This window comes from Mesocricetus auratus, unplaced genomic scaffold (genome assembly GCF_017639785.1).
Source record: "Mesocricetus auratus isolate SY011 unplaced genomic scaffold, BCM_Maur_2.0 Super-Scaffold_100022, whole genome shotgun sequence".
Taxonomy (NCBI): Eukaryota; Metazoa; Chordata; class Mammalia; order Rodentia; family Cricetidae; genus Mesocricetus; species Mesocricetus auratus.
Window position 1 is genome coordinate 22,982,256 of NW_024429203.1, and position 23,976 is coordinate 23,006,231.

Below are 23,976 nucleotides of genomic sequence, written 5' to 3' on the forward strand. Positions count from 1 at the left end.
GAGGGCGAGTGGACAAATCAGTAAAATAGGCACTGATGGCTCTTGAAGAATGTCATGAATTTTGTGAATTATATCTTGCTGTGCCTAAGTGAGTTATGTTTTTAACCTGTCAGAAATATTTTAGGTCATAAATGAAAGCAGCTACACAAAACTGATTTTTCAACTGATGGAAAACAGAAATAAAAATTTGTATCGGTCACTGGCACATTTTGAATCACCCTTGTGTTGTATATTCAGTTTTGTGCATCTATCAAAGTGTGTAGCACCTGATACATTCAAAACATGTTGAGATGGGAGTACTGATGAAATGGATCCTCCTAAGACACTGTTAGCCTTCTCACCTTTTCTTTAGAGCAGGATGTGGGGCAGGGGACAGTAGAAAGACCAGGAGTGACAGCTTTGAGAGCAGAGTGATTTTTAATTTATTTGTCTACTTATTTATTTACTTGAAACAGGGTTTCTCTGTGGCTTTGGAGGCTGTCCTGGAACTCGCTCTGAGACCACCTCGAACTCACAGAGATCCACCTGCCTCTGCCTCCTGATGCTGGGACTAAAGGCGTGCGCCACCCCCCATCCACCCCACCCCCTGCTGAGAGCAGACTGATTCCATAAGTGGCAAGTCAGGGTATTCCTTGGCTGTTCTAGCAATGCTGACCAACCCAGCTGTGTAGAGAATGCTCTGTGTCTTGTTTGTGCACCAGAGGGAGCCTTGAGGAGTTTGTGTCAAAAGAAGCATTGTGAGGATGTGACCATTGACATCTTGTTCACCAGGATGGATTTACCCAATTTGGTTGTCTAGGCAGATGTCCCCTTCTTCTCTCATCACTGCATGTGTGGTCCTCCTGAAACATGTTCACTTGAAGGCTCTGACCGTTTAGGACAGAGGAGGACCATTTCTCAGTTCAAGCATTAAGAGTAGCCCAGGGGAAAACTTAAGGCTTGTGAATGGAGTGTGCAGGTATCTCAGGAAGTATATGGCAATCATGCAACACTATCACCAAGGATAACTTTCAGGACAATATAGAAGCCCTGTGTGTGTGTCTGGCTATCCTGGAAACATCTGTCTGAGAAGAACACGCTGGCCTCCAACTCACTCCTGCTGGGGGCTAAAAGGGAAGCATGTGCACATGCATAGGCACAAACAGAAAACACTGAGATCCACCTGCCTCTGTAGTATACACCAGCCTGTCTGCGACATGCAAAAGAAGAAGAAACTTCATCACCCCAACATAAGAAGGAAGACTCCTGCTTCACTCAGGAGATACAGGTCCCAAGAGGCTGTGTGGAGTCAGAGGAGAGAAGGAGGAGACTGCCACGATCTGGGGGTGAATCAAGATTCTGCCAGTAGCATTTCATTGAGAAAATATAGTTGCACCTAGTATTAAACGGGAGACAAGGGGAATATGAACTCTGGGTGGGTCTTACGACAGGCACCAGTGATCATTAGGCATTTCTCTTTGTTGTTGTTTGTTTTGATTTTTGATTTTTTATTTTTTTGAGACTCGATTTTGTCACGTTTGCTTTTCGGCCTGTGTCCGAGAACGTGCGGAGGGTGTCGGGGATTGACAACACAGCGACTCGTTCAACGATATAAAGAAAACTTTAAACAGGCTCCAAAAAGGTTCAAGAAAACCTCCTAAGAAAGGCTCCCGCCAGAGAAGCTTCTGCTCTCTCCTCTACCCTGGCTGGTTCTGCTCTGCCCCCAGAGGTGGATGTGGGTGGGTCTGAAGGTGCGGTTAGTCTTTGGACAAGGTCGACCTTTTCCAGGAACTTATTGCCCCGGGCATTGTATCGTTTTTAGTAAACATGTTTTTACTAAACATTGTCTTACAGCTGCCTACTCCCAGGCAGAAGGGGAAGTGGGTCTCTGCTCAAGGTCTGGTGTTCCCACAGATTTCTCTGTGTAGTCTTGGCTGTGGCTGTTTTAGACTAGGATGGTCTCGGACTCACTGAGATAGTGAGCTGAGCACTGGGATTAAAGGCGTGCACCAACTCTGCCCGGTTAATGGGAAGGCCATTGAGTTCCTTCCAAGGGAATGAAAGGAGGAGGCCCTTATACAAAATGCCTGATCTAGGGAATACAACTTCTGGAGGAGCAGATGCTTAATGACATTGCCATTTCTCCCCTACTAGCTCCCATACTAGTTCCTGTTCTTGGTGTTGGTTAGGAGGGCACAGTGGAATTCCTGGTCCCCTGGGGTTGGGGCTTTTATTTTTGCCAAAAAGAATCATTTTGTTTAGAGAGCCCTCTTTCACTGTAAACAAATGAATAAATGGATGGATGGACCAATAAATAAATAAATAATAAACAAATTAATTAATTAAAAAAAAGAGTAGCCCAGCTCCCTACTAGAACCTCCAAACATACTCTCAAGAGTATTGTGGGCAGGTGGTGGTGGCTCCCACTTTTAATCTGAGCACTCAGAGGCAGAGGCAAGTGGATCTCTGAGTTCCAGGCCATCCTGGTCTACAGATCAAGTTCCAGAACAGCAAGGACTACACAGAGAAACCCTGTCTTGGAAAAAAAGTCCATGATCCCAGTATTTGCTAGGCTGAGACAGGAGGGTCACAGGAACCTTCTTTTCTTTTTCTTTTTGGCTTTTCAAAGCAGGGTTTCTCTGTAACTTTGGAGCCTGTCCTGGAATTTGCTGTGTAGACCAGGCTGGCCTCAAACTCATAGAGATCTGCCTGCCTCTGCCTCCTGAGTGCTGAGATTAAAGGCATGCACCACCACCACCCAGCTAGCTCCTATTTAAAAAAAAAAAGTTAGCAGGGTGGTGGTAGCACATTGCCTTTAATTTTGCTATTGTTATGAATCAGTGACGTAAAGCTGGGGGTGGTGACACATGCCTAGTTTCAGCACTTGTGAGGCAGAGTTTGGTTGATATCAGTGAATTCAAGGCCAGCCTGCTCTACTAAATGAGTTCCAGGACAGCCGGTATACACAGAGAAATCCTGTCTCGAAAAAAATTTTTTTTCTAGGCCGGGCGTTGGTTGGCGCACGCCTTTAATCCCAGCACTCGGGAGGCAGAGGCAGGCGGATCACTGTGAGTTCGAGGCCAGCCTGGTCTACCAAGCGAGTTCCAGGACAGCCTCCAAAGCCACAGGGAAACCCTGTCTCGAAAAACCAAAAAAAATTTTTCTTGATTTATTGTCTTCTCATTTAGTGAAAACTGGTCTCAATCTCACTGTGTAGTCCTACATTAGCTTCAGAGTTACTGTGATAAAGCATTACGGTAGTGGCGCTTTCGGTCCCAGCACTGGGGAGGTAGAGGAAGGTGACCTTGTGAGTTCAAGGCCAGCCTGGTCTGCAAACCAAGCTCCTGTACACGGAGAAACACTGTCTGAGCGAAGGGGGGGTGGGGCTATGGCAGTTCACATACATAATTTCAGCATGTGGGAATATCAGAGAATGTCCACCAATACAGCTGTGTGAGGAGAATTCTGTGAGAGTTTGGGAGAAAACCCCAAGAAAACAAGAGTAGAGTAATCGCCGTTACTCCATAACACGAGTTGTTCTTTGTCACCGGAATTCTGTCGCCCGTCCGCTAGCCAATGAAAAGGGCAGTTGGGTCCATAGGGCGGAGTTTCGAGTGGGAAGTCGGAGCCGAGGGATGCGCGGGCTTTTTAAAATCTGGAAGGAGCGTGGTTGCCGCGGCGGAGCAGCTCGTGACCTGTTAGCGTTCTCCGTCCTCTCTTGTGATTACCGCACGAATTTTGCTTGCTAACAACCGGTAAAGCAATCCTTTGACTCCCTTCATCGTCTGGCGCCCATCTGAACAGACGTGTCCGCCTGCGCTCGCGCGCCCCCGAGGCCTCCCCGGCGCTCTCGGAGCGCCAGCCCCTCGGCTCCGGAGCTCCCCGCGCGTCTGCCCCGAGGCCCAGGAGCTCCCTGCGCTCCCGCCCAGCTCCCGGGAGCTTCTCGCCAGCTCCCCAGCTCTCCTCCGTCACGCACGGTTCTTATTTGCGCGGAGCCGATCCAGCTAGGACGAGAAAAGCCAGCAAAAACCCGGCTCGAGCTCACGAGAGCTCTGGGTCAGGAGGAAGGTAGCGCTCGCAGCTCCACCGCGCCAGAGGCATTCCGTGGTCGCATTTGTCCCAGCCCGGAGTTGCTGGCGTGGTCCCACCCGGCTCAGAGCGGCTTGTGGCGCCCGCGCTCCTTAGTCTCCGAGCTGCCTTCCGCCTCGGCCTCTCCCGCCATTGGAGGAGCAGCCGCACACGACTCCGGATCCCTCTTGCAGCTGCGGCACGTGCGGGCTTGTGCCTGAGTGGAGGCCACAGTCGGGCCGACTGTGCGCAGCAGTGATTGCAGCCGCTATATCCCGCCCCGCTCCGAGCCTCCTACAGGCTCGGCTCCGGCTAGCAGCGGGCCCACCCAGCACTCCTCCTGAGACTCTCTCTGACCAAAATTGTTTATTGTAGTTTCAGTTCTGCTTAGAAATACGGGTCGGTCAAAGCCTGAGCAGAGTTCTTCCTTGGCGCCACACCTGCGACATCTGCTGACCAAACATCGTTATTACAGCCTAAAATCGTGTGCTTGCGGGTCGATCGAGATTATCACACCCAGGACAATCTTCAGAGAGGATTTTAACGGAGGTAATTTATTTGATAACTTTAAATTTTCGATTGATTAATAAATAATTTTTTAAAATTTCCACGCCAATGGCGGGTAACATCACTTTTCACGGAAGTGGAGATCTGCTCATTTCTGCTATTGGTGGAATGCTAAGAGAGATACGCAACCTAGCTGTGATGGATATATTTTTAGTTATAATTGTTATTAGTCTGGTAATTCATACCCTATCCTTTAGAAAGTGGTTTGATGACAGTGCTAAAAATGAGACTCTGACAAAGATGGTACTGACTTTGCAACATGGCAATGAGAAATTGGCTGATAAACTGCAGGCAATGGAAAAAAGTTATGACAAGTTATTAGAAAGAGTTCTGAATTTAGAAAGTCATTTGCATGCCGAACAGATAATCAATAAGGAAGACAAAGCAGACTTGAGAAACAAGTTGAAAAGTTTAGAGACATACGTGAATGAGGAAAACAAGAAGCATACTGGTTTAATGAAGGCTTTAGAAGCACTCACTATTAAAGAGGTGAAGACATTACAAGAAGCAACTACTCATAGATTCCAAGCCCTAGAAGAACTTGTTAACGATCAGACAGAGACAGAAGAAGTCGTAAAGAAGTCAACCTCAGTGGTACCTCATAAAACTAGAGGGTTGAATTCTGGTTGGTATTAATAGAAACTCAGAGACAGATACTGGGGTTAAAGCTGAAGATCAGAGGAGCAAAGCAGCCAGTCACTAACTCCGCTACCTCAGACTGAATCTGACTGCATCTGTCTCCACCAAAGCTCAGACTGTTCTGACCTCCTGATCCCACTCACCTTATATTCCACTCCAGTGCTGGAATTAAAGGAAAAGAAAAAAACTAAGGCTGGCTTTGGAGTTAGGCTCTCTCCTCTAAATCCAAGAAGTTGTTAAAAGAAAAATTCAGAGTTTCTGTCTCATCAGAAGAGCCACCTGGTGTGGGACAAAAGAAAACCAAACTTGAAGTCTCCAGAAGGAAGATAGGGCCCACAACTATTCTACCTGGCTCATAAACACCACTCAAAGATCGGCTTGGGACTACAAACTGCTCGAGACAGTTCCAAGGTGGCTAGCTGAGATTCTCCACCTTCTTAAAACACTAGCCAGAAACTTCAGATAAGAACTTCAAAGACTGGCTACAAATGTTACATCTAGAACTCCATTGCTTTACTTTTCTTATGGGATCCCATAGGGAAACCGTGGTCCCCTGGACAGCAGGAAGCAATTCTAAGAATGCACCGCCCCCTCTCCCATAGGTGGGGCGGGTGGGTTTTTGGTTTTTCTCAGGGTTGTGGATAGTTGTCATCTGTAAGGGTTGGTTGCAAGTTGTTATAGGACTAGGTGTGGGGGAATAAAGGAGAAAAGAGGGATAGACAGGCTATCACAATAAGGTGGATTATTGTATCTACTTGTAACTTGAAATACAACGATCAGTTTTAGATAATTTGCAATGGTGTGGATTCTTGTATATTGATACAAATGTAAAATTATTTTTCCATTCCTGTTTATGATAATTTCTGCTTATAATTTTCTGTTGACAGAAAAAAATGTAAAATTATTGTCATTTTATACATCTTTCTACTTCTGTTCAAGATATTTTGTATGTTGATACAAATTAAGGATTTTTTTGTCATATTGCACTATGCATTTATACCTCTGTTATTTCTTGCATCTTTTGGAAGTCGCTTACTTGCATTTCCTGCTTACTGAGGTATTATTTTCCTTCTCAGGTCTTTGATGGGGTTGAAGACTAGATAGTTACATACCTTAGCTAGGGCATGTTAGGTACAAGACTTGGACTTTCCATGATAGGACAGCTATTGGAGAAATCTTTAATTTGCCACTTACCCATGGCCTGGACATCCTTGCTTGATGTACTTGTTGGTTGTAGTTTTATTTTTGTTTATGCTATTACCTGTTCTACACAATACTTGATACTTGTTCTTATTGTAAATAGTTTTGTTAGTTTTGTTAGGATTAGAAGAACTTATTTAGAAAGAAAGGGGAAGTGTTGGGGATTTCCATCAGTTTAGCCAATGACTTTTTTTTTTTTTTTTTGGTTTTTCAAGACAGGGTTTCTCTGTGGCTTTGGAGGCTGTCCTGGAACTCGCTCTGTAAACCAGGCTGGCCTCGAACTCACAGAGATCCGCCTGCCTCTGCCTCCCGAGTGCTGGGATTAAAGGCGTGCGCCACCAACGCCCGGCCTAGCCAATGACTTTTGGGGCCACAAACTCTCTCCCTTTCTTGGAGTAAGAGGCGGCTTGCTGTTGGTGCTCTTTTTTTACTCCTGGGCAGACTGGATGAAGGCAGCTGATCAGTGGTGGCATCTAACTGGTTCTGTATCATGTGTGTGTCCTATCCTATGCATAAATAAATTTCCAAAACTCTTAACAGACTTGTTACAGTTCCTTGTCCTTCCCAGGTGTAGTACACAGGAATGGGTTTGTTAGGGATTATACACTGCATTGGTTGTCCTTGTGACTGTATACACTCTAAACTCACATGAACATGCCTTGCCCTTGTAAGTGTATACAGTCTGAACTCAAGTGAACTTTGCTTATATGACATTGTTGAGCCCTCTGAATATAAACTGCCTGATGCTCTGAATAAATCTGGCTATTGCAGGAGACTTCTGTCTGCCTCATTTTCAGGCGCTACTCTCCCAGGTTCACCTGCCAACTAGAGCAGTAACAGGGAAGCTAAGCAAGAGGGCTGCTGAGAGTTCCAAGCCATCATTGGATACATAGTTAGACTTTATCTCATATAAACAAGAACAAATAAAGAATCAAATACTAAGAACATAAGCAATCCGGCTTTGAAGAACACTGACTGTTATTCCAGAGGACCAGGCAAGATCCACCTGCTTCTGCCTCCTGAGTGCTGGGATTTTGTTTTTGCATTTTTCTCTTATGCTTTTCCAGGTTTTTGTTTAAGATTTATTTTATTAAGTATACAGTGCTATGTCTGCATGTTTGCCTGCAGCCAGAAGAGGGTGCCAGATCTCAAGGATGATAGTGAGCCACCATGTAGTTGCTGGGACTTGAACTCAGGACCTCTGGAGGAGCAGTCAATGTTCTTAACCTCTGAGCCATTTCTCCAGTTCCCCACTTTTTTTTTTTTTTTTGGTTTTTCGAGACAGGGTTTCTCTGTGGCTTTGAAGGCTGTCCTGGAACTAGCTCTTGTAGACCAGACTGGCCTCGAACTCACAGAGATCCGCCTGCCTCTGCCTCCCAAGTGCTGGGATTAAAGGCTTGTGCCACCAATGCCCGGTCTTTTTTTTTTTTTTTTTGGCAGTTCCCCACTTTTATTCAATAGTCAAGGCATAATTTTTTTTTCTCTGTATTCTAACAGCATAGAAAACAGCTCTGGACGGGCGTTGGTGGCGCACGCCTTTAATCCCAGCACTCGGGAGGCAGAGGCAGGCGGATCTCTGTGAGTTCGAGGCCAGGCTGGACCGACAGCCTCCAAAACAATACAGAGAAACCCTGTCTCGTAAAACCAAAAAAAAAAAAAAGAAAGAAAAGAAAACAGCTCTGGTTTCTATTTCTGTTGAAAATAGGTTCTCAGCTGGGTGGTGGTGTCTAAAACCTTTAATCCTAGCACGCAGGAGGCAGAGGCAGGTGGATCTATGAATTCCAGGACAGCCAGGGATTCACAGAAACCCAGTGCTAGAGCCCACTGAAATTGCACACAGACATAACTTGCCAGCCCTCTAGAAGCCTACATGCTGACTTATTTGGAACACTACAGTCCTCGTGTCCATAACGGTTTGCATCCTTTAAATTTTGTGTAAATGACACATATATCATGTGTACTTTGGGTTTCTTTCAGGCTAGGTAGCCTAGTCTGGTCTTGAACGCTAAATCCTATCTCATTCTCCTAACTCCCAGAAGTACAGGCCTGTGTTGCCATCCTCCATTTGTGTTCACTTTAATCTTGTCATTTTAGCCTCATGCTTGCATGAAGGTGGTGTTCTTTTCCGCAGTGTCAGAGAAGGGCTCTATTAACAGAGAGTTTATCAGCCAAGGTCGATCTAAATCAGCCATCTTTACATGGAAATTTTCCCTTGTTGTGAAATACTGTTCTTTTCTGGTTAAAGAACAAAACAGGTGGCTCCCCAGAGCACTCACACCTGCTGCACCTCCCAAGGGGACAGATGTGGAGACTGAGGACTGTAATGACAATAGCACTGCTTCTATCAAGGGTATTCTGGGGGTAACAGTTCTCCTAGGAACAGGAAATTGAGCCTCCAGATCAGCAATCAGCTGATAGAAAGTGCACAGAACGTTGGGCATATTTGATTGTAGCTTCTCTGAGGACAAAGATGAATTTATAACCCTTTCTGTAGTCCTAGCATTTGGAACACTGCTTGCCCATTACAGGCCCAGTCAGTGTTAAATGCACAGTCTCTGTTCCAAATAGATGGAAACAATCTATTGCCTCTGACCAAAACTCAAGTTACTGTTGAGAAATAATTGTCTGTGCAATTCATCAATTGAGGGTGGAGCCAGGAGTACTGTGAGTTCAAGATCCAATCTCGAAAATGAAAAATCAAATAGATTCAAAATAAAATAGGCATGGTGGCAAATACTCCTAATCCCAGCACTCAAGTGGCAGAATTGTAGGCAAGTTGTTGCCTCAAATTCATGGTCAGTTGCCAAACAAACCTTACATAGTGAGTACCTGTCCACTATGTAGTAGGACCTTGTTTGCTTTTTTTTTTTTTTTTTTTTTTTTTTTTTGAGACAGGGTTTCTCTGTATAACAGTCCTGGCTATCCTGGAACTCACTGAGATTTGTCTGCCTCTGCCCCCCAAGTGCTGGGATTAAAGGCATGTACCACCACTGCCAGGCAGGTCCTTCTTTTAAAGACCAGGAGGACAGAATTGCTAGATCTTGTTCTTTTTTTTTTAAATCTTGTTCTTAATTTCTGTCAAGTTCTGGATACAATCAACCAAAAGGGCTGATTTTCACAGTATTCTAACTAAAACATGTACTTGTTGCAAAAAATCTTTTAAGATTTTTTTTGTTGTTTTGTTTTTTGATTTTTGTTTTTCAAGGCAGGGTTTCTCTGGCTTTGGAGGCTGTCCTGGAACTAGCTCTTGTAGACCTGGCTGGTCTCGAACTCACAGACATCTGTCTGCCTCTACCTCCCAAGTGCTGGGACTAAAAAGGCGTGTGCCACCACCGCCCGGCCAGATTTTAATTTTATTTTGATGTGCATTGATGTGTGTGTGTGTGTGTGTGTTTTGTTTTGTTCAGCCCTGAGTGTCTTTGAAGTGCATTGGTGTTTTGCCTGCATGTATGTGTGAGGGTGTCAGATCACCTGAAACTGGAGTTACAGACAGTTGTTAGCTGCTGTGTAGATGCTGGGAATTGCACCTGGATCCTGTGGAAGAGCAGTCAGTGCTCTTCACCGCTAGCCATCTCTCCAGTCCCTGTTTTTCTAATTTATATGCCACCTGAATACTGATTTTTTTTAGGGGGGAGCGGTGCTGTAGAGTTTGTTCATTCTTCAAGGACCGGATTTCCACCGGACCATAAATTAATATGAGTGAGAAGTGAAAGTAGCTGGGGAGATGGGTGCGTGGTAACTTCATTCCGTGACCCATGCACTTAAACAAAGGAAAACACCAGACTTAAGAGAACAAATAGACAAATGGATGATGCATATAATATGGTCAATTCAATAAAAGCCTTGTTTTAATTGGAGTATCGTCCCTCCTACTAATGGGGTTCAGAGTTAAAGCCAAGTTCTATCACAAACAAGGTTTATCTCTGGTCCATCAGGGAACATCATTTTTGTGGCTGAGGTTTCCTCAATGAAACAGGAAGGTTGGAGTAATGCAGCGGTCCTCTGTGTTTAGCCAAATCCCGGGACAGTTTAGGGGCGGCGTCGCCGCAGCGAATGCAGACGAATTCCATTCCTTCGCGCGGAAGCCCCCATGATTTGAAGCGGTCTGAACACTCGGCCAGCACCGGCTCGCTGGGCAGCAGCAACGAAGCGCCCCGCACTAGGGCTGGCAGAAGTCCCGCGAGGAGCAACCCGGCCGCGAACCGTGACGTGGCCCAATCCGCGGGCAGCGCCGGCGGTTTTGTTCCAACTGGTGCTCAGGCCCCGCGGTCGCCTCGGGGGCGGAGCCGGATAAGGGGCGGGCCTACTACGTGGCCCAATGGTGGCGCGCGCCGGGCTGCAGGGGTGGGGCCAGGTGTGCGGCGCAGGGCCGGGCAGCGAAGTCGCCAATGAGCGTGCGCCGCGTCCGGGGCCGGCTGGTGCGCGAGACGCCGCGGAGAGGTTGGTGGCTACTGTAACAGTTTGCAAACGGAGGGGAGTTGTGAAGGGCCTGGGCTTAGGGTCGTGCTGCTGGCCGTGTGGGTACGTGCGCGCCGCGTTGATCCCGGAGCGAGGGCCGCAGGAGCTGGAGGCCAGAGGGAGCGGGGGTGAGGATGGAGCAGCAGCCGGGCCGCGGCTCCTAGGGGAGGCAGCGTGCTAGCTTCGGGGGCGGGCCGGTAGCGGGAGTGAGGGCCGCACGGATACCGGTGCCTTCGGCCCTGCAGTTCGGTCGCTGGGTTGCCCCCTCGCGCTCGGGGTGGGCCGAATCCATTTCCGGGAGTGGGATCTTCCACCGTCGTCAGGTGAGGTTTTAGGTGAACACTGGCTCCGCCAGTAACCTTAGCCCGCACCGCGTCTGCGTGGGCATCGAGGCCCAGGAGTGGGATGGGCAAGGAAGGTGGGCCGGGCAATACTCAAGGGATGCAGAGGAGGGATCAGGTCCTTCCATGCCAACCATCCCCAACGTCATCACCTTCCAGTTCCTGTCTAAGCCCAGTCTGACTTTCCCCACCACCAGGGGAGCTTCAGGTGTCGAACAGGTTTCCAGGGTCCCTGGCCCAGCTCCAGGTGTCTGACAGCGCGCACAGTGCTGTGGTGCACCAGTTTCTTGCCTTTGTGTAGACAAAAAGAAGGTCAAGTCTCTTTCCTATTTGTCTGTCTAAAGATGTGGTGGAGCTAAGGATCCGGGCCCTTTTGCCTAGGTCCAAATGTGGGACACTTGGGAGGATGTTTAGAATGACTGAACTCAGGAGGGAAGGGAAGGCGTGTGGGCTGCTCTCCCTTTAGCCAGAAGTGCAGCAGATAGGAATCTTAGAGCTTGTCTGTTCTGGGATGTGGTTTTGTTTCCTCCTTCACTCAGAGCATCCAGTTACAAGTGTTTTTCCTTCTCTGCAAGGGTCACGATGGCAGCCACAGTAAGAAGGCAGAGGCCACGGAGGTTACTCTGTTGGGCCTTGGTGGCTCTCCTTTTCGCAGACCTGTTGGCACTGAGTGGTATGTACCTGACAAAGGATTCAAAAGAATAAATTAGTAGTAAGAAGAGGGTAAAAGGTGCCAGATCTAGGCTTTTTTCTTTCTTTGCCATCTTTCTCTATAGAATGGAAACTGCTTTATTTGATTTAACTCAGAAAGATGTGAGAAGCGGAGATAATCATGCTTTCTATTTTTCCTTCAGACACATTGGCTGTGATGTCTGTAGACCTGGGCAGTGAATCCATGAAGGTGGCCATTGTCAAGCCTGGAGTGCCCATGGAGATTGTATTGAACAAGTAAGGATAGCTCTGTGTCAAGAGTGTGTATATAATTTGTAGTGTCTAAAACAGAATTGGTTCATACCGTGCTGCAGGAAGCTGGGGCTAATGCTGCTTTTTCTTAGGGAATCTCGGAGGAAAACGCCAGTGACTGTGACCTTGAAGGAAAATGAAAGGTTTCTAGGTGACAGTGCAGCAGGCATGGTGAGTAGCAACCACATAGCCAGATTTGTTCCTCCTGAGGCTGGTGGTCTCTTGTCTGTCTTGAGGATGTAAGAGGCAGGCTAAACTGGGTTTGGGCCTGAGAACCTGCTGGGTTTTCTCCTTTCAGGCCATCAAGAACCCAAAGGCTACACTCCGTTATTTCCAGCACCTCCTAGGAAAGCAGGCAGATAACCCTCATGTGGCCCTTTATCGGGACCGTTTCCCAGAGCATGAGCTAAACATTGACCCACAGAGGCAGACTGTGCGCTTCCAGATCAGCCCGTGAGTGTCCAGATGGGGAAGGTGGGCTCAGTAACCCTCCTGGGCTTCTTGCTGGCATATATTCATGAGTTGGTCTTGGTGTTTGGCTTCCCTTGTCTCAACTCCTCCTCTCCTCAGGCAGCTGCAGTTCTCCCCCGAGGAGGTGTTGGGCATGGTTCTAAACTACTCCCGTTCCTTGGCTGAAGATTTTGCTGGTGAGTAGCAAGATGGGGCCTGTGGCAGTGAGGCTCACCAGAATGTGCAGTGATTTATCAAGCAGGGGCACTTTTATTTCTTAGTGAAAATTGGACTGTGTCTGAAGATATCTTTGATTGTCTCAAACTGGCGATAAGCTACTGGCAGGGAGACTAGTAAAAAACATCCTGTAATGTACAAGATAGGCCCCAGCCACAGAGACTACCTGGGTCAGAGTTAGTCTGAAATCTTTGTCCTGAGGTCTGGAGTTGGTGAGATCCTGATCTTTTGTCCTCTGTAGAACAACCTATTAAGGATGCTGTGATCACCGTGCCAGCCTTTTTCAACCAGGCTGAGCGCCGAGCTGTGCTGCAGGCTGCTCAGATGGCTGGCCTCAAAGTGCTGCAGCTCATCAACGACAACACTGCCACTGCCCTCAGCTACGGTGTCTTCCGCCGGAAAGATATCAATTCCACTGCACAGGTGAGCCAAGGAGGCCTGACCACTAGGTGCACAAGGGGCTCAGTGTGAAATTGATTAGAGGGTCCTTGGCCCGCTGTGGTTGTGCGTCTTGTTTAATTGGCCATCCCTTGAGAAAGTGTGGCAGTAGCTTCCTTTCAGTCGTCATTGGAACTAGTCAGCTGCATGGACAGCTCTTTGTTTCCAGGCAGGCAGGGGGACAGGCATCCTGCCTTTGATAAGGTTCCCATGACAATGCCCTTGGTGTCTCCACAGAATGTCATGTTCTACGACATGGGCTCAGGCAGCACCGTGTGCACCATTGTGACCTACCAGACAGTGAAGACTAAGGAGGCTGGGATGCAACCACAGCTGCAGATCCGGGGCGTGGGGTACGTTACGGACACCTCAAGGGTGCTTTCTTCCTGGGTTTCAGGTGCTTTTTTTCTGATCCCTGAAGGGACACACTTCCTGAATACAGCATCAGTTACTCTGGGAGGAAGTGAAAGCGGGAGAGAGAAGGAGACAGTTCAGAGTTTGAAAAGCAGGGAACTTTTGAACGTGTTCTAAGGAAATCCATGAGAGTGCATACAGGTTGAGTGCGGTTCAGATGCAATTGCTTCTTGGCTTTCTTGACCTATATCACTGTCATTATTTGTCTTTCTTCCCTCTTTATTTTTCCTGAGATTTAACTTAGGGTTTCACACATAATACTCACACAGAATGCTACATAAGCATTCTTCTACTATATATTCCTGGAACTGTATATTCCTGGAATTTATTCTGTTGACCGGGTTTGTCAAAAACTTCTGGCAGTCCTGCCTCTGCCTCCTGACCTACAGAATTTTAAAAAACCTTCCTAAACAAGGCAAGGAGGTATAATTATAGCACTTGGGAGGTGTAGGCAGGAGACTCACTAATTGTAAATCATCTTTAACTATTTATGGAATCCTAGGTCAACCTAGAATACAGGAGACCCTCTATGAAAAAACAAAATCTCTTTTCATCTCCTCACTATTCAGCTAGGAGGTTCTCTTAGGGTACTGATGTAAGGACAGCCGCTCAGTAGTATTCATGGGCCCTCGTCTCAGTCCAGAGCACCCCTACAGAGATGAACAAATGACATACCAATATGATAGTAATCCATTTCTTCAGTGATCTCCTTGCTGTGCCTGTTTGAGCCCTGCCTCCTGCAACTGTGACTGAGCTCTTTGACCCTTTTTTGGAGATGGTCTCACTACACAGCTCTACCTGTTTGAAACTATGTAAGCCAGGCTGACCTCAAACTCACAGAAATCCACCTGCTTCTGCCTCTGCCTCCCGAGTTGGGATTAAAGGCACATGCCACCAACGCCCAGCCGATTTCCCATTCTTGATGCTGACATTCAAATAGTTGATACTCAGCAAGCTGAGTGAATAGGTAGATAAGCTGCTACTCTGAATTGCTGTTTGTGCTATAGAGAGCTGTGGGCAGAGTGCTGTTGTCTCTTGTGCAAGAGAGAGAACCTTCTGTGTTCTTACACTTCACTGCTCCCTTTCTTGATCAGGTTTGACCGCACCTTGGGTGGCTTAGAGATGGAGCTTCGGCTGCGGGAACACCTGGCGAGGCTCTTCAATGAGCAACGCAAGGGCCAGAAAACCAAGGATGTTCGGGAAAACCCACGCGCTATGGCCAAACTGCTTCGGGAAGCCAATCGCCTTAAAACCGTCCTGAGCGCCAATGCTGATCACATGGCACAGGTACCCCCGTGGGAGCTTGGTGGAGGGCAGGCTTGAGGCTCCTTTCCATGAGGGTGGAGGGAGGGCCTTTCTCCTTGAAACCTGTCTTCTTTTGCCCAGAGAACAGGATCTCGTCAGAACCTCTTAACAGATTCCTCTTCCCACAGATTGAGGGCTTGATGGACGATGTGGACTTCAAGGCAAAAGTGACTCGAGTGGAGTTTGAGGAGTTGTGTGCAGACTTGTTTGAAAGAGTGCCTGGGCCTGTTCAGCAGGCCCTCCAGAGTGCTGAAATGAGCTTGGTGAGGGCATGAGGGAGGCCGGAGTGCCTACAGGAGAGCACAGGACACCCACAGGGTGCCAGAGGGAAAGACCAGCTCTGAGAAAGGGCATTAACTCTGCGTCTCCCCTTCCCTTCTGCAGGATGAGATTGAACAGGTGATCCTGGTGGGTGGAGCCACCCGTGTTCCCAAAGTTCAAGAGGTGCTGCTAAAGGCTGTGGGCAAGTGAGTAGGGTGTGGGGGCTAAGCATGGAGTCTAGGTGTGCCTAGCTGAAGACTGGGAGCTACCCGAGTGGGTGCGGGAGAACGCAGTCCCCGTGGATGGTGCTGAAGCTTGTGTCTCCTAGGGACGAGCTAGGGAAGAACATCAATGCAGATGAAGCGGCTGCCATGGGGGCTGTGTACCAGGCAGCGGCACTCAGCAAAGCCTTCAAGGTGAAACCGTTTGTTGTGCGGGATGCCGTCATCTACCCCATCCTGGTAAGCTTGCCCGTGGCATGCTCCCCTTCCTTCTCTGTTCACCTCAACCTGCCCCTTTTTCTTTATGCCAAGAGAGAGTCCAAACCCTCACCCCTCCCCTCAGCCTTCCCTGGTTCTCCACTGCACTCTTTGCCTGTTGTGTAGGTGGAGTTCACAAGGGAAGTGGAGGAGGAGCCTGGGGTTCGAAGCCTGAAGCACAATAAACGTGTGCTCTTCTCCCGAATGGGGCCCTACCCTCAGCGCAAAGTCATCACCTTTAACCGCTACAGCCATGATTTCAACTTTCACATCAACTACGGTGACCTGGGCTTCCTGGGGCCTGAGGATCTTCGGTGAGGGGCGGGGGCAGGATGGCACCTCCAGGGCGTGTGGGAGGTGTGCCTGGCAGATGAGTGACAAGGATGGGGAAGGAGTGTGGGTCCTAGAGGGCTGAGGTGGGTCGGGGTCAGGGTGTGAGAGGCCTGTGTTGGAGAGAGGGTCCGTCGTTCTGAGTGTCCTGTCTCATGCCAGCAGGCCACGTGGTCTGGAGTTGGGGTTGGGGCAGGTGTGTCTCCTCAAACTCTTCTTTTCCTTCCCAACCAGGGTATTTGGCTCTCAGAATCTGACCACAGTGAAGCTAAAAGGTGTAGGAGAGAGCTTCAAGAAATATCCCGACTATGAGTCCAAAGGCATCAAGGCCCACTTCAACCTGGATGAAAGTGGGGTACTCAGTTTAGACAGGGTGAGAGCAAAAGGGAACCCTTATCAGGACGGGGGTGGTCAGCCCCGGTCCCACCAGCCCTCCTAAAGCGGGTTCCATAGGCTAAGCACAAAGCATTTTGGGAGCAGATGTAATGAATCTTGGCTTTAAACACAGTGGAACAGTGGGGATCTTTGTGGCCAACATGTTCTGATGGTCACTATAACGTGAGTAGAGGGAAATACAGGTTTTTTAAAAATATTGTTTTGCCTGCATGTGTATCTGTGCTAGTGTTCTAAACTTGAGCTGTCTCTCTAACCCCTTAACGCTTGTGGGGTATGTGTGTATGATGGGGTGGGTGCAAGCATGTCACAGCTCACATGGAAGCCAGAGGAAATGAGCTGCTGTTCTTCCTTTTACCTTGGATGAGAGTAAGCACCCTTCATCTGCGAGCCATTTTGCCAACCCAGAGAACACCTCACCCCTCCTTTTTTTCTTTTTTCTTTATATTATTTATTTACTTATTTGTTTTTTGTTTTGTTTTGTTTTTGAGGTGGGGGTTTCTCTATATTGTTTTGGAGCCTGACCTGGAACTTTATTTGGTTTTTTTGAGATGGGGTTTTTCTGTGTATCCCTGGCTATCCTTGAACTCTCTGTAGACCAGGACTGGGCTCTAATTCAGGGATCTGCCTGCTTCTGCCTCCCAAGTGCTGGCAGTAAAGGCATGCGCCACCACTGCCCAGCTGAGAAAATGTGTATGGATATTTTACCTGCACATATGTCTGCATCATGTGTGTCTAATGCCCGAGGAGACCAGAAGAGGGTATCAGATCCTCTGGAACTGGAGTTGGAGCCACCTTGTCAGTGCTGGGCGTATACCTGGGTTCTCTGGAAAATCAGTCCACGCTGTTAGCTGCTGAGCCAGTTCTTCAGCCCCAAATAAGCCCATTTCTAAAGAGCAATTTTGAGTTAATATCGTCTGGCTCACTGGGAAACTGGTCCATTGTATTACCAAGTGGAGACATGGAGGGCTGTAAGGAGTAAGAACTTATCCTGGTAGAGCTGGCACTTACAGGGGTGTGGCTGTCCAGGAGTCTTAGAAAGGAAAGTGAGAAAGTGGTTCTGCACACGGCTGTAAGTCATTTTGTATTCCTAGTGTATGCATAAGCAATGTACTTACAGAACAGTGTGCGTTACTATGCAGTTCTTATTTTGAACCTATTTCAAAATAGGTGGAGTCTGTATTTGAGACCCTGGTGGAGGACAGCCCAGAAGAAGAATCTACTCTTACCAGTAAGCTACAAATGGGCTTCTGTGTGAGCATGCAAATGTTCGTGAGCAAGCAAGAGTAAACATACATGTGTGCTTGGAGTAGGAAGTGGGTTCGTGGCTTGACTTTCTCTTGAACCTCTGGACTTCCCTTCGTCCTAGAACTTGGCAACACCATTTCCAGCCTGTTTGGAGGCAGTACCTCGTCAGATACCAAAGAGAATGGTACTGATACTGTACAGGTAAGGGTAAGGGCAGAGAAGCGTGGGGAGTAGCTAGGGGGTGGAGCTGGGGTGGTGTAAACAGAAGCAGGATCTGGTGGGCGTCCCAGCTGCCTGGACTTCACCGGACGCCAGTGGTCCTCATCTTGTCTCAGCCTGTCAGGTTGCCCGTCAGACTTGGAGCCCGTATCAGAGCCTAAGGCTTATTGTTCTCATTCTCACCTACCTTTCGTTCCTTTGTTCACCTGTGTGTCTGCAAATCCCAACAGCCCCTGTTTGCCCACAGACGTCATCTGCTTGTCCCCAAGCTTTATCCTGAACAGTGTTTCCTTTTCAAGTAGATGAGCTGATATGATCAAGGCTAAGTATGGCCTCTGCTCAGCTAGTGGTGTATATAATAACCTCTATGCTTTCTGTACTGGTCTCCCAGGAGGAAGAGGAAAGCCCTACCGAGGGGAGCAAGGATGAACCTGGAGAGCAGGGGGACCTTAAGGAGGAAACGGAAACCCCTGTGGAAGATACCTCTCAACCTCCACCCCCTGAGCCTAAGGGTGATGCAGCCCCTGAGGGAGAAAAACCTGATGAAAAAGAAAGTGGGGAAAAGTCTGAGGCCCAGGTAAGCTACCTGCAGCAGAAGACGGTGGAACCCAGGGGCTGATGAGTAAATGAGAGCTGACTGCTTTGTCCATGCCCCATGGAAGATGGGGCAGCTAATGTTTTCCCTGACATTGCAACACTTTGTACTCAGAAGCCCGAAGAGAAGGGACAGGCAGGGCCTGAGGGTGTCCCTCCAGCTCCTGAGGGAAAAAAGCAGAAGCCTGCCCGGAAGCAGAAAATGGTGGAGGAGATAGGTGTGGAGCTGGCTGTCTTGGACCTGCCAGACTTGCCAGAGGATGAGCTGGCTCGTTCTGTGAAGAAGTAAGTGTTGCATATGTGGGGAAGGTGGGCAGGGTGTGGAAAGGCTGTAAGGACTCCAAGGTCCAGCCCACCTTTATCCTGCCTTTTGTTCATCCCACAGACTTGAGGACTTGACCCTCCGAGACCTGGAAAAGCAGGAAAGAGAGAAAGCTGCCAACAGCTTGGAAGCTTTTATCTTTGAGACCCAGGTTAGCAGACAAAGGACAGCACTCGGGACTGCACTCAGGGACATGTGGCTCTGAGTGCCCCAAAGCTCACTGCATACATGGATTTGTGTCCTTGACTAGGACAAGCTCTACCAGCCTGAGTACCAGGAAGTGTCCACCGAAGAACAGCGGGAAGAGATCTCTGGGAAACTCAGCACCGCTTCTGCCTGGCTGGAGGACGAGGGGTTTGGAGCCACCACTGTGGTGAGGGCCTTTCTAGGTTATGGCAGGCAGATGGGAGTGCTGGCCTTCCCTCCTAGGGTCAGAGTGCAAAGAGCTGGGGTGTCAGGCCATGAAGCAAGGTGCAGGACTGGGTCCAGGGAGCTCCTGCTGCCACTTAACCCTCCTCCTCCTCGTGTCCATCAGATGCTGAAGGAAAAGCTGGCTGAACTGAGGAAGCTGTGCCAAGGGCTGTTTTTCCGTGTGGAAGAGCGCAGGAAGTGGCCTGAACGGCTTTCAGCTCTGGATAATCTCCTCAACCACTCGAGCATTTTCCTCAAGTGCGTATGCCCTGCATCCTTCCTGCTGTGTGCAATACTGCTGAGACCGCAATTCCCCTTTCTGTCAACTTCCTGTCCTTCTGGCCCAGGACCTCTTCACTAGTCTGATCTTCTCCTCTTTGGTTTCTAGGGGTGCCCGGCTCATCCCAGAGATGGACCAGATCTTCACTGAGGTGGAGATGACAACGTTAGAGAAAGTCATCAATGACACCTGGGTAATCACTTTGGATGTGTGACACTTGAGCTGGTACCCTGGGATGCTGAGGGTGGCAGGGTGAATTTCAGTCAGCAGGAATTGCCTTAACTGGATGAAAGTGTCACCTGCCAAATCCATGGCTAGTTCTGAGACTTCCCTGGCCTCACCCACAGGCTTGGAAGAATGCAACTCTGGCCGAGCAGGCCAAGCTTCCTGCCACAGAGAAGCCTGTGCTGCTTTCAAAAGACATCGAGGCCAAGATGATGGCCCTGGACCGTGAGGTACAATATCTGCTCAATAAGGCCAAGTTTACCAAACCCCGACCACGGCCCAAGGACAAGAATGGCACCCGGACAGAGCCTCCCCTCAATGCCAGTGCTGGTGACCAAGAGGAGAAGGTCATTCCACCTGCAGGTGAGGAGAGAGAGGCTGCTTGCTTTGTTCCAGTCACAATGGACAAAGAAAAGCCACTCATGCCTCCTAGGCTGCTGCTGACTCTTAACTCCTGGTTTCCCTCTAGGTCAGACTGAAGAGGCAAAGCCCATTTTAGAACCTGACAAAGAAGAGACTGGTGAGTTGGAGAAACTGGTTTGGAATGGGACATTTCATAGTCTGGGGGCAGGCAAGCTGGCAGACATAGCCCATTTCCAGTCAGCCCATGAATTGTGGTTGGCCTTTAATTTTTTTTTTTTTTTTTAATGTGTACAGTGTTCTGCCTGCATGTCTGCTTATAGGCCAGAAGTGGGCACCAGATCTCATTGTAGATGGTTGTGAGCCACCATGTGGTTGCTGGGAATTGAACTCAGGACCTATGGAAGAGCAACCAGTGCTCTTAACCTCTCCAGCCCGGCCTTTAATTTTTAAAAGTAATGTTTTTTTTCCTTCGGAAGAAAAAAAGACACAGACAGGCTAGGGAATTGTTCAGTAGGTAAAGTGCTTAATTGGACAGCATGAGGATCAGAGTTCAAGTCCTCAGCACCTATGTAAATGCCAGACAGGCATACCGCCCACGTATCCCAGAATGTTGAGGAGACAGGCTGTCTACAGTAGCTGGATAGCAAATCTATATGAATTGCTAGCTAGCTCTGGTTCAAGGGAGAGACCTTCCTTCAGTATATAAGGTAGGAAGCAATCTGACCTCCATATGTATGGGCAAAACACATACTTTTTTTTTTTTCAAGACAGGGTTTCTCTGTAGCTTTGTAAACTAGTCTGGCCCCGAACTCACAGAGATCCACCTGCCTCTGCCTCCCGAGTTCTAGAACTAAAGGTGTGTGCCACCACCACCACCTGGCTTTTTTTGTTTGTTTGTTTGTTTTTGTTTTTGTTTTTTCGAGACAGGGTTTCTCTGTATTGTTTTGAAGCCTGTCCTAGAACTCCCTTGGTAGACCAGGTTTGGTCTCGAACTCACAAAGATCCACCTGCCTCTGCCTCCCGAGTGCTGGGATTAAAAGCATGTGCCACCACCACCCAGCCCGGCTTTTTTTTTTAAGCAAAGATTTTTTTTTCTGGTATGGTGGTACTTTCCTTAGTCCCAGCATAGGAGAGGCAGAGACAGGATCTCTGAGCTTGAAGCCAGCCCGGTCTACAGAGAGAGTTCCAGGACAGCCAGAGCCGCTGAGAGGTGGTTCAGCTGTTAACACTTACTGCTCTTGCAGAGTACCTGGGTTCACTTCCCAGCACCCTCATTATGGTTCATAACCTTCTGTAACTCCAGTTCTAGGAGATTCAGTGCTCTTGCAGGCATCAAGCACAGGTGTGGTACACATACATGTATACATACATATTTGCAGGCAAAATACTCACAAAATGAATGTCTAATTTTTTTAAATTAAAAATTGTGTGGGAGCCGGGCGTTGGTGGCGCAGAGGCAGGCGGATCTCTGTGAGTTCGAGGCCAGCCTGGACTACCAAGTGAGTTCCAGGACAGCCTCCAAAGCCACAGAGAAACCCTGTCTCGAAAAACCAAAAAAAAAAAAAATTGTGTGGGAGAAGGTGTTGGAGAGATAGATGCCTCAGTGCTAAGAGTTCTGGCTGCTCTTCCAGAGAATCTAGTTTGTATTTCTAGCATGTACATGGTGGCTCACAACTGTCTGTAGTTCCACTTCCAAAGGATCCAGGCCCTCTTCTGGCCTCCGAGGCACAAACACATACATATACATAAACATATACATATACATGTACACATACACATACACATATACATATACATAGTATGCAGACATACATGCAGGCAAAATACCCATAATTATGAAATTAAAAAGCCTTTTAAAAGGCAGAGACCGGGCTGGAGAGATGGCTCAGCGGTTAAGAGTACTGACTGCTCTTCCAGAGGTCCTGAGTTCAATTCCCAGCAACCACATGGTGGCTCACAACCATCTGTAATGAGATCTGGTGCCCTCTCCTGGCGTGCAGACATATGTAGAGGCAGGATGTTGTATTCATAATAAATAAATAAAATCTTAAAAAGAAAAAAAAAAAGGCAGAGACCCTAAAATGTGTCTCACATGTCATATTTACCATCTGGATTTGTATCCTCTATTGGCTTCTCACTTGTTTAGTGACTGACTTTTCCTTCTAAAACGCAGCTACGGAGCCAGCAGACTCTGAGCCTCTGGAATTAGGAGGTCCTGGAGCAGGTAAGAGTGAAACGGGGGGGGGAGGCAGCTTGTTAGGGATGGAGGGAAAAAGAGGATCAGGCTGTTGAGCCTCATGCCCCATCCTCTCTCCCTTTCTTTCTCCGCTCCCCAACAGAACCGGAACAGAAAGCGCAGACAGCAGGACAGAAGCGACCTTTGAAGAATGACGAGCTATAACCCCACCTCCCGTCTCCCCACTGTCTCGCCTCCAGCCCCTTCTCCTACCACCTCTATTTATTACACATCAGGGTTGGGGCAGGGGTTGGTTTTGCCCTTAGAGGCTCGAGTTCCTTCTCTTAGCTGAGACAGGAGGTGGCTGCTTAGCAGTCCTTCTGGAAGAGCTCCATGAGTGAAACCACCTAGTTCTGTCCCCAGCTCCACCTTCTCTGGTCTCCTACTCTCTGGCCCTGTGTTTGGGAAAAATCACTATTATGTCTTAATTGTTTGCCTGTGGGTAAGTGAGAGCATGGCTGCCAGTGGTTGTGGAGACCTGGTAGTGGGAAGGGTATTTTGGGACACTAGAGTGACCAGTCTTCTCTGAACATCATTTCACTCTTCCTGTTCCACAAAATCAGGGTCCTGTTTGGGCCAGTGTCTACAGAACCTCATCACCACCTTTGGCTTCCCAGTGCCTCTTTCTCTCTCCTATGTCCTCTCTTTCCCTTGCCCTTCCTCCTTGGCTCTTCCTGTCCTTGCCCTCCCAGTACAGATTGGGCTGGAGTCTTCTCCTAGCCCAAAGCCTTTCATCATCAGGACTGTGTAAATTTGTTCTTGTGGTTCATGCGACCCCTGGTGGCCAGAGCAAGCAGGGAGCGAGTAAGAAGGGAATCCCCGGTCCAGTGGAAGGACAGACTGTGAAATGAAAGCCCTGTAGCCCCTTCTGTGGGGTGTTGGGCGAGGGAAGTACATAGAGTGTTTGGCAAGGATGCAGCTATCCTGCAGGCACTTGGAATCCTTATCCCCAGTTCCTTTGACACCTACCCCTTCTCATCTCTCCCTCTTCCCCCTGGGCTGACCAAAAACGTGCTATCTACTGTGAGCCCCTTTCCCAAGACTCTGAGGGACAGAGACACCATGGCGTGAATGTAAAGATGCCACCTCACTCAGGCAGGCTTTGTGGGGAAAGAAGAGGGGTCAGGGTTCAACTTCCCAGTGTACTTTGCTAGGAGGGAAAGCCTCTTGCCCATTATGAGTGTCTGTCCTCCAGTATTGCACCTGTAGCAGGACTTAGGGCTACCCCACTTCTGGGACAAAGCAAACCTGGTATGTCAGTCATTTTTGTCTTTTCTTCTCCCCTCCCAATCCCCTCGCCTTTTTGCCACATTGGCAGAGAGACCTAAAGGTCCTACACAGTCCCCTTCCTGTGTGTTTGAGTTCTTTCATTAGCAGTTGAGGCTGGTTAGACAGGTTTGAATCAAATTGTACTTTGTTCCATTGTTAATTGAGAAACTGTTTCAATAAAATATTCTTTTCTATAGATTACGTTTTGCTTCCTTACCACCTCCCCCCCCCTGTTTTTTTTTTTTTTTTTTTCAAGAAAGGCTTCTTTATGTAACCCTGGCCATCTA

General features: G+C 48.3%; 1 protein-coding gene and 1 long non-coding RNA gene across 5 annotated transcripts; both read left to right on the forward strand.

Moving 5' to 3' along the window:
• Positions 1-3,553: 3,553 nt before the first annotated feature.
• LOC121133516 lies at positions 3,554-6,990 on the forward strand. The gene is made up of 2 exons (XR_005870381.1): positions 3,554-3,734; positions 4,423-6,990. It is a non-coding gene; the product is annotated as an uncharacterized LOC121133516 (long non-coding RNA).
• Positions 6,991-10,800: 3,810 nt separating this feature from the next.
• Positions 10,801-23,885, forward strand: Hyou1 (hypoxia up-regulated 1). 4 transcript variants are annotated; one of them, XM_005069428.4, is made up of 26 exons: positions 10,801-10,893; positions 11,828-11,925; positions 12,107-12,200; positions 12,308-12,386; positions 12,514-12,668; positions 12,786-12,862; positions 13,144-13,325; positions 13,578-13,693; positions 14,849-15,041; positions 15,188-15,322; positions 15,444-15,526; positions 15,649-15,781; positions 15,926-16,113; positions 16,364-16,502; positions 17,693-17,753; positions 17,892-17,971; positions 18,381-18,566; positions 18,699-18,868; positions 18,969-19,056; positions 19,156-19,278; positions 19,441-19,574; positions 19,705-19,789; positions 19,944-20,184; positions 20,291-20,341; positions 22,358-22,408; positions 22,524-23,885. In XM_005069428.4, exons 2-26 carry the CDS (start codon positions 11,835-11,837, stop codon positions 22,583-22,585), a joined length of 2,997 nt encoding a protein of 998 aa, XP_005069485.1. In that variant the 5' UTR covers positions 10,801-10,893; positions 11,828-11,834; the 3' UTR covers positions 22,586-23,885. The 4 variants fall into 4 exon arrangements, with proteins under 4 accessions (XP_005069485.1, XP_040585832.1, XP_012968445.1 ...); XM_040729898.1 differs by having other exon boundaries at positions 10,868-10,974; positions 18,702-18,868; XM_013112991.3 differs by having other exon boundaries at positions 10,869-10,974.
• Positions 23,886-23,976: the final 91 nt, after the last annotated feature.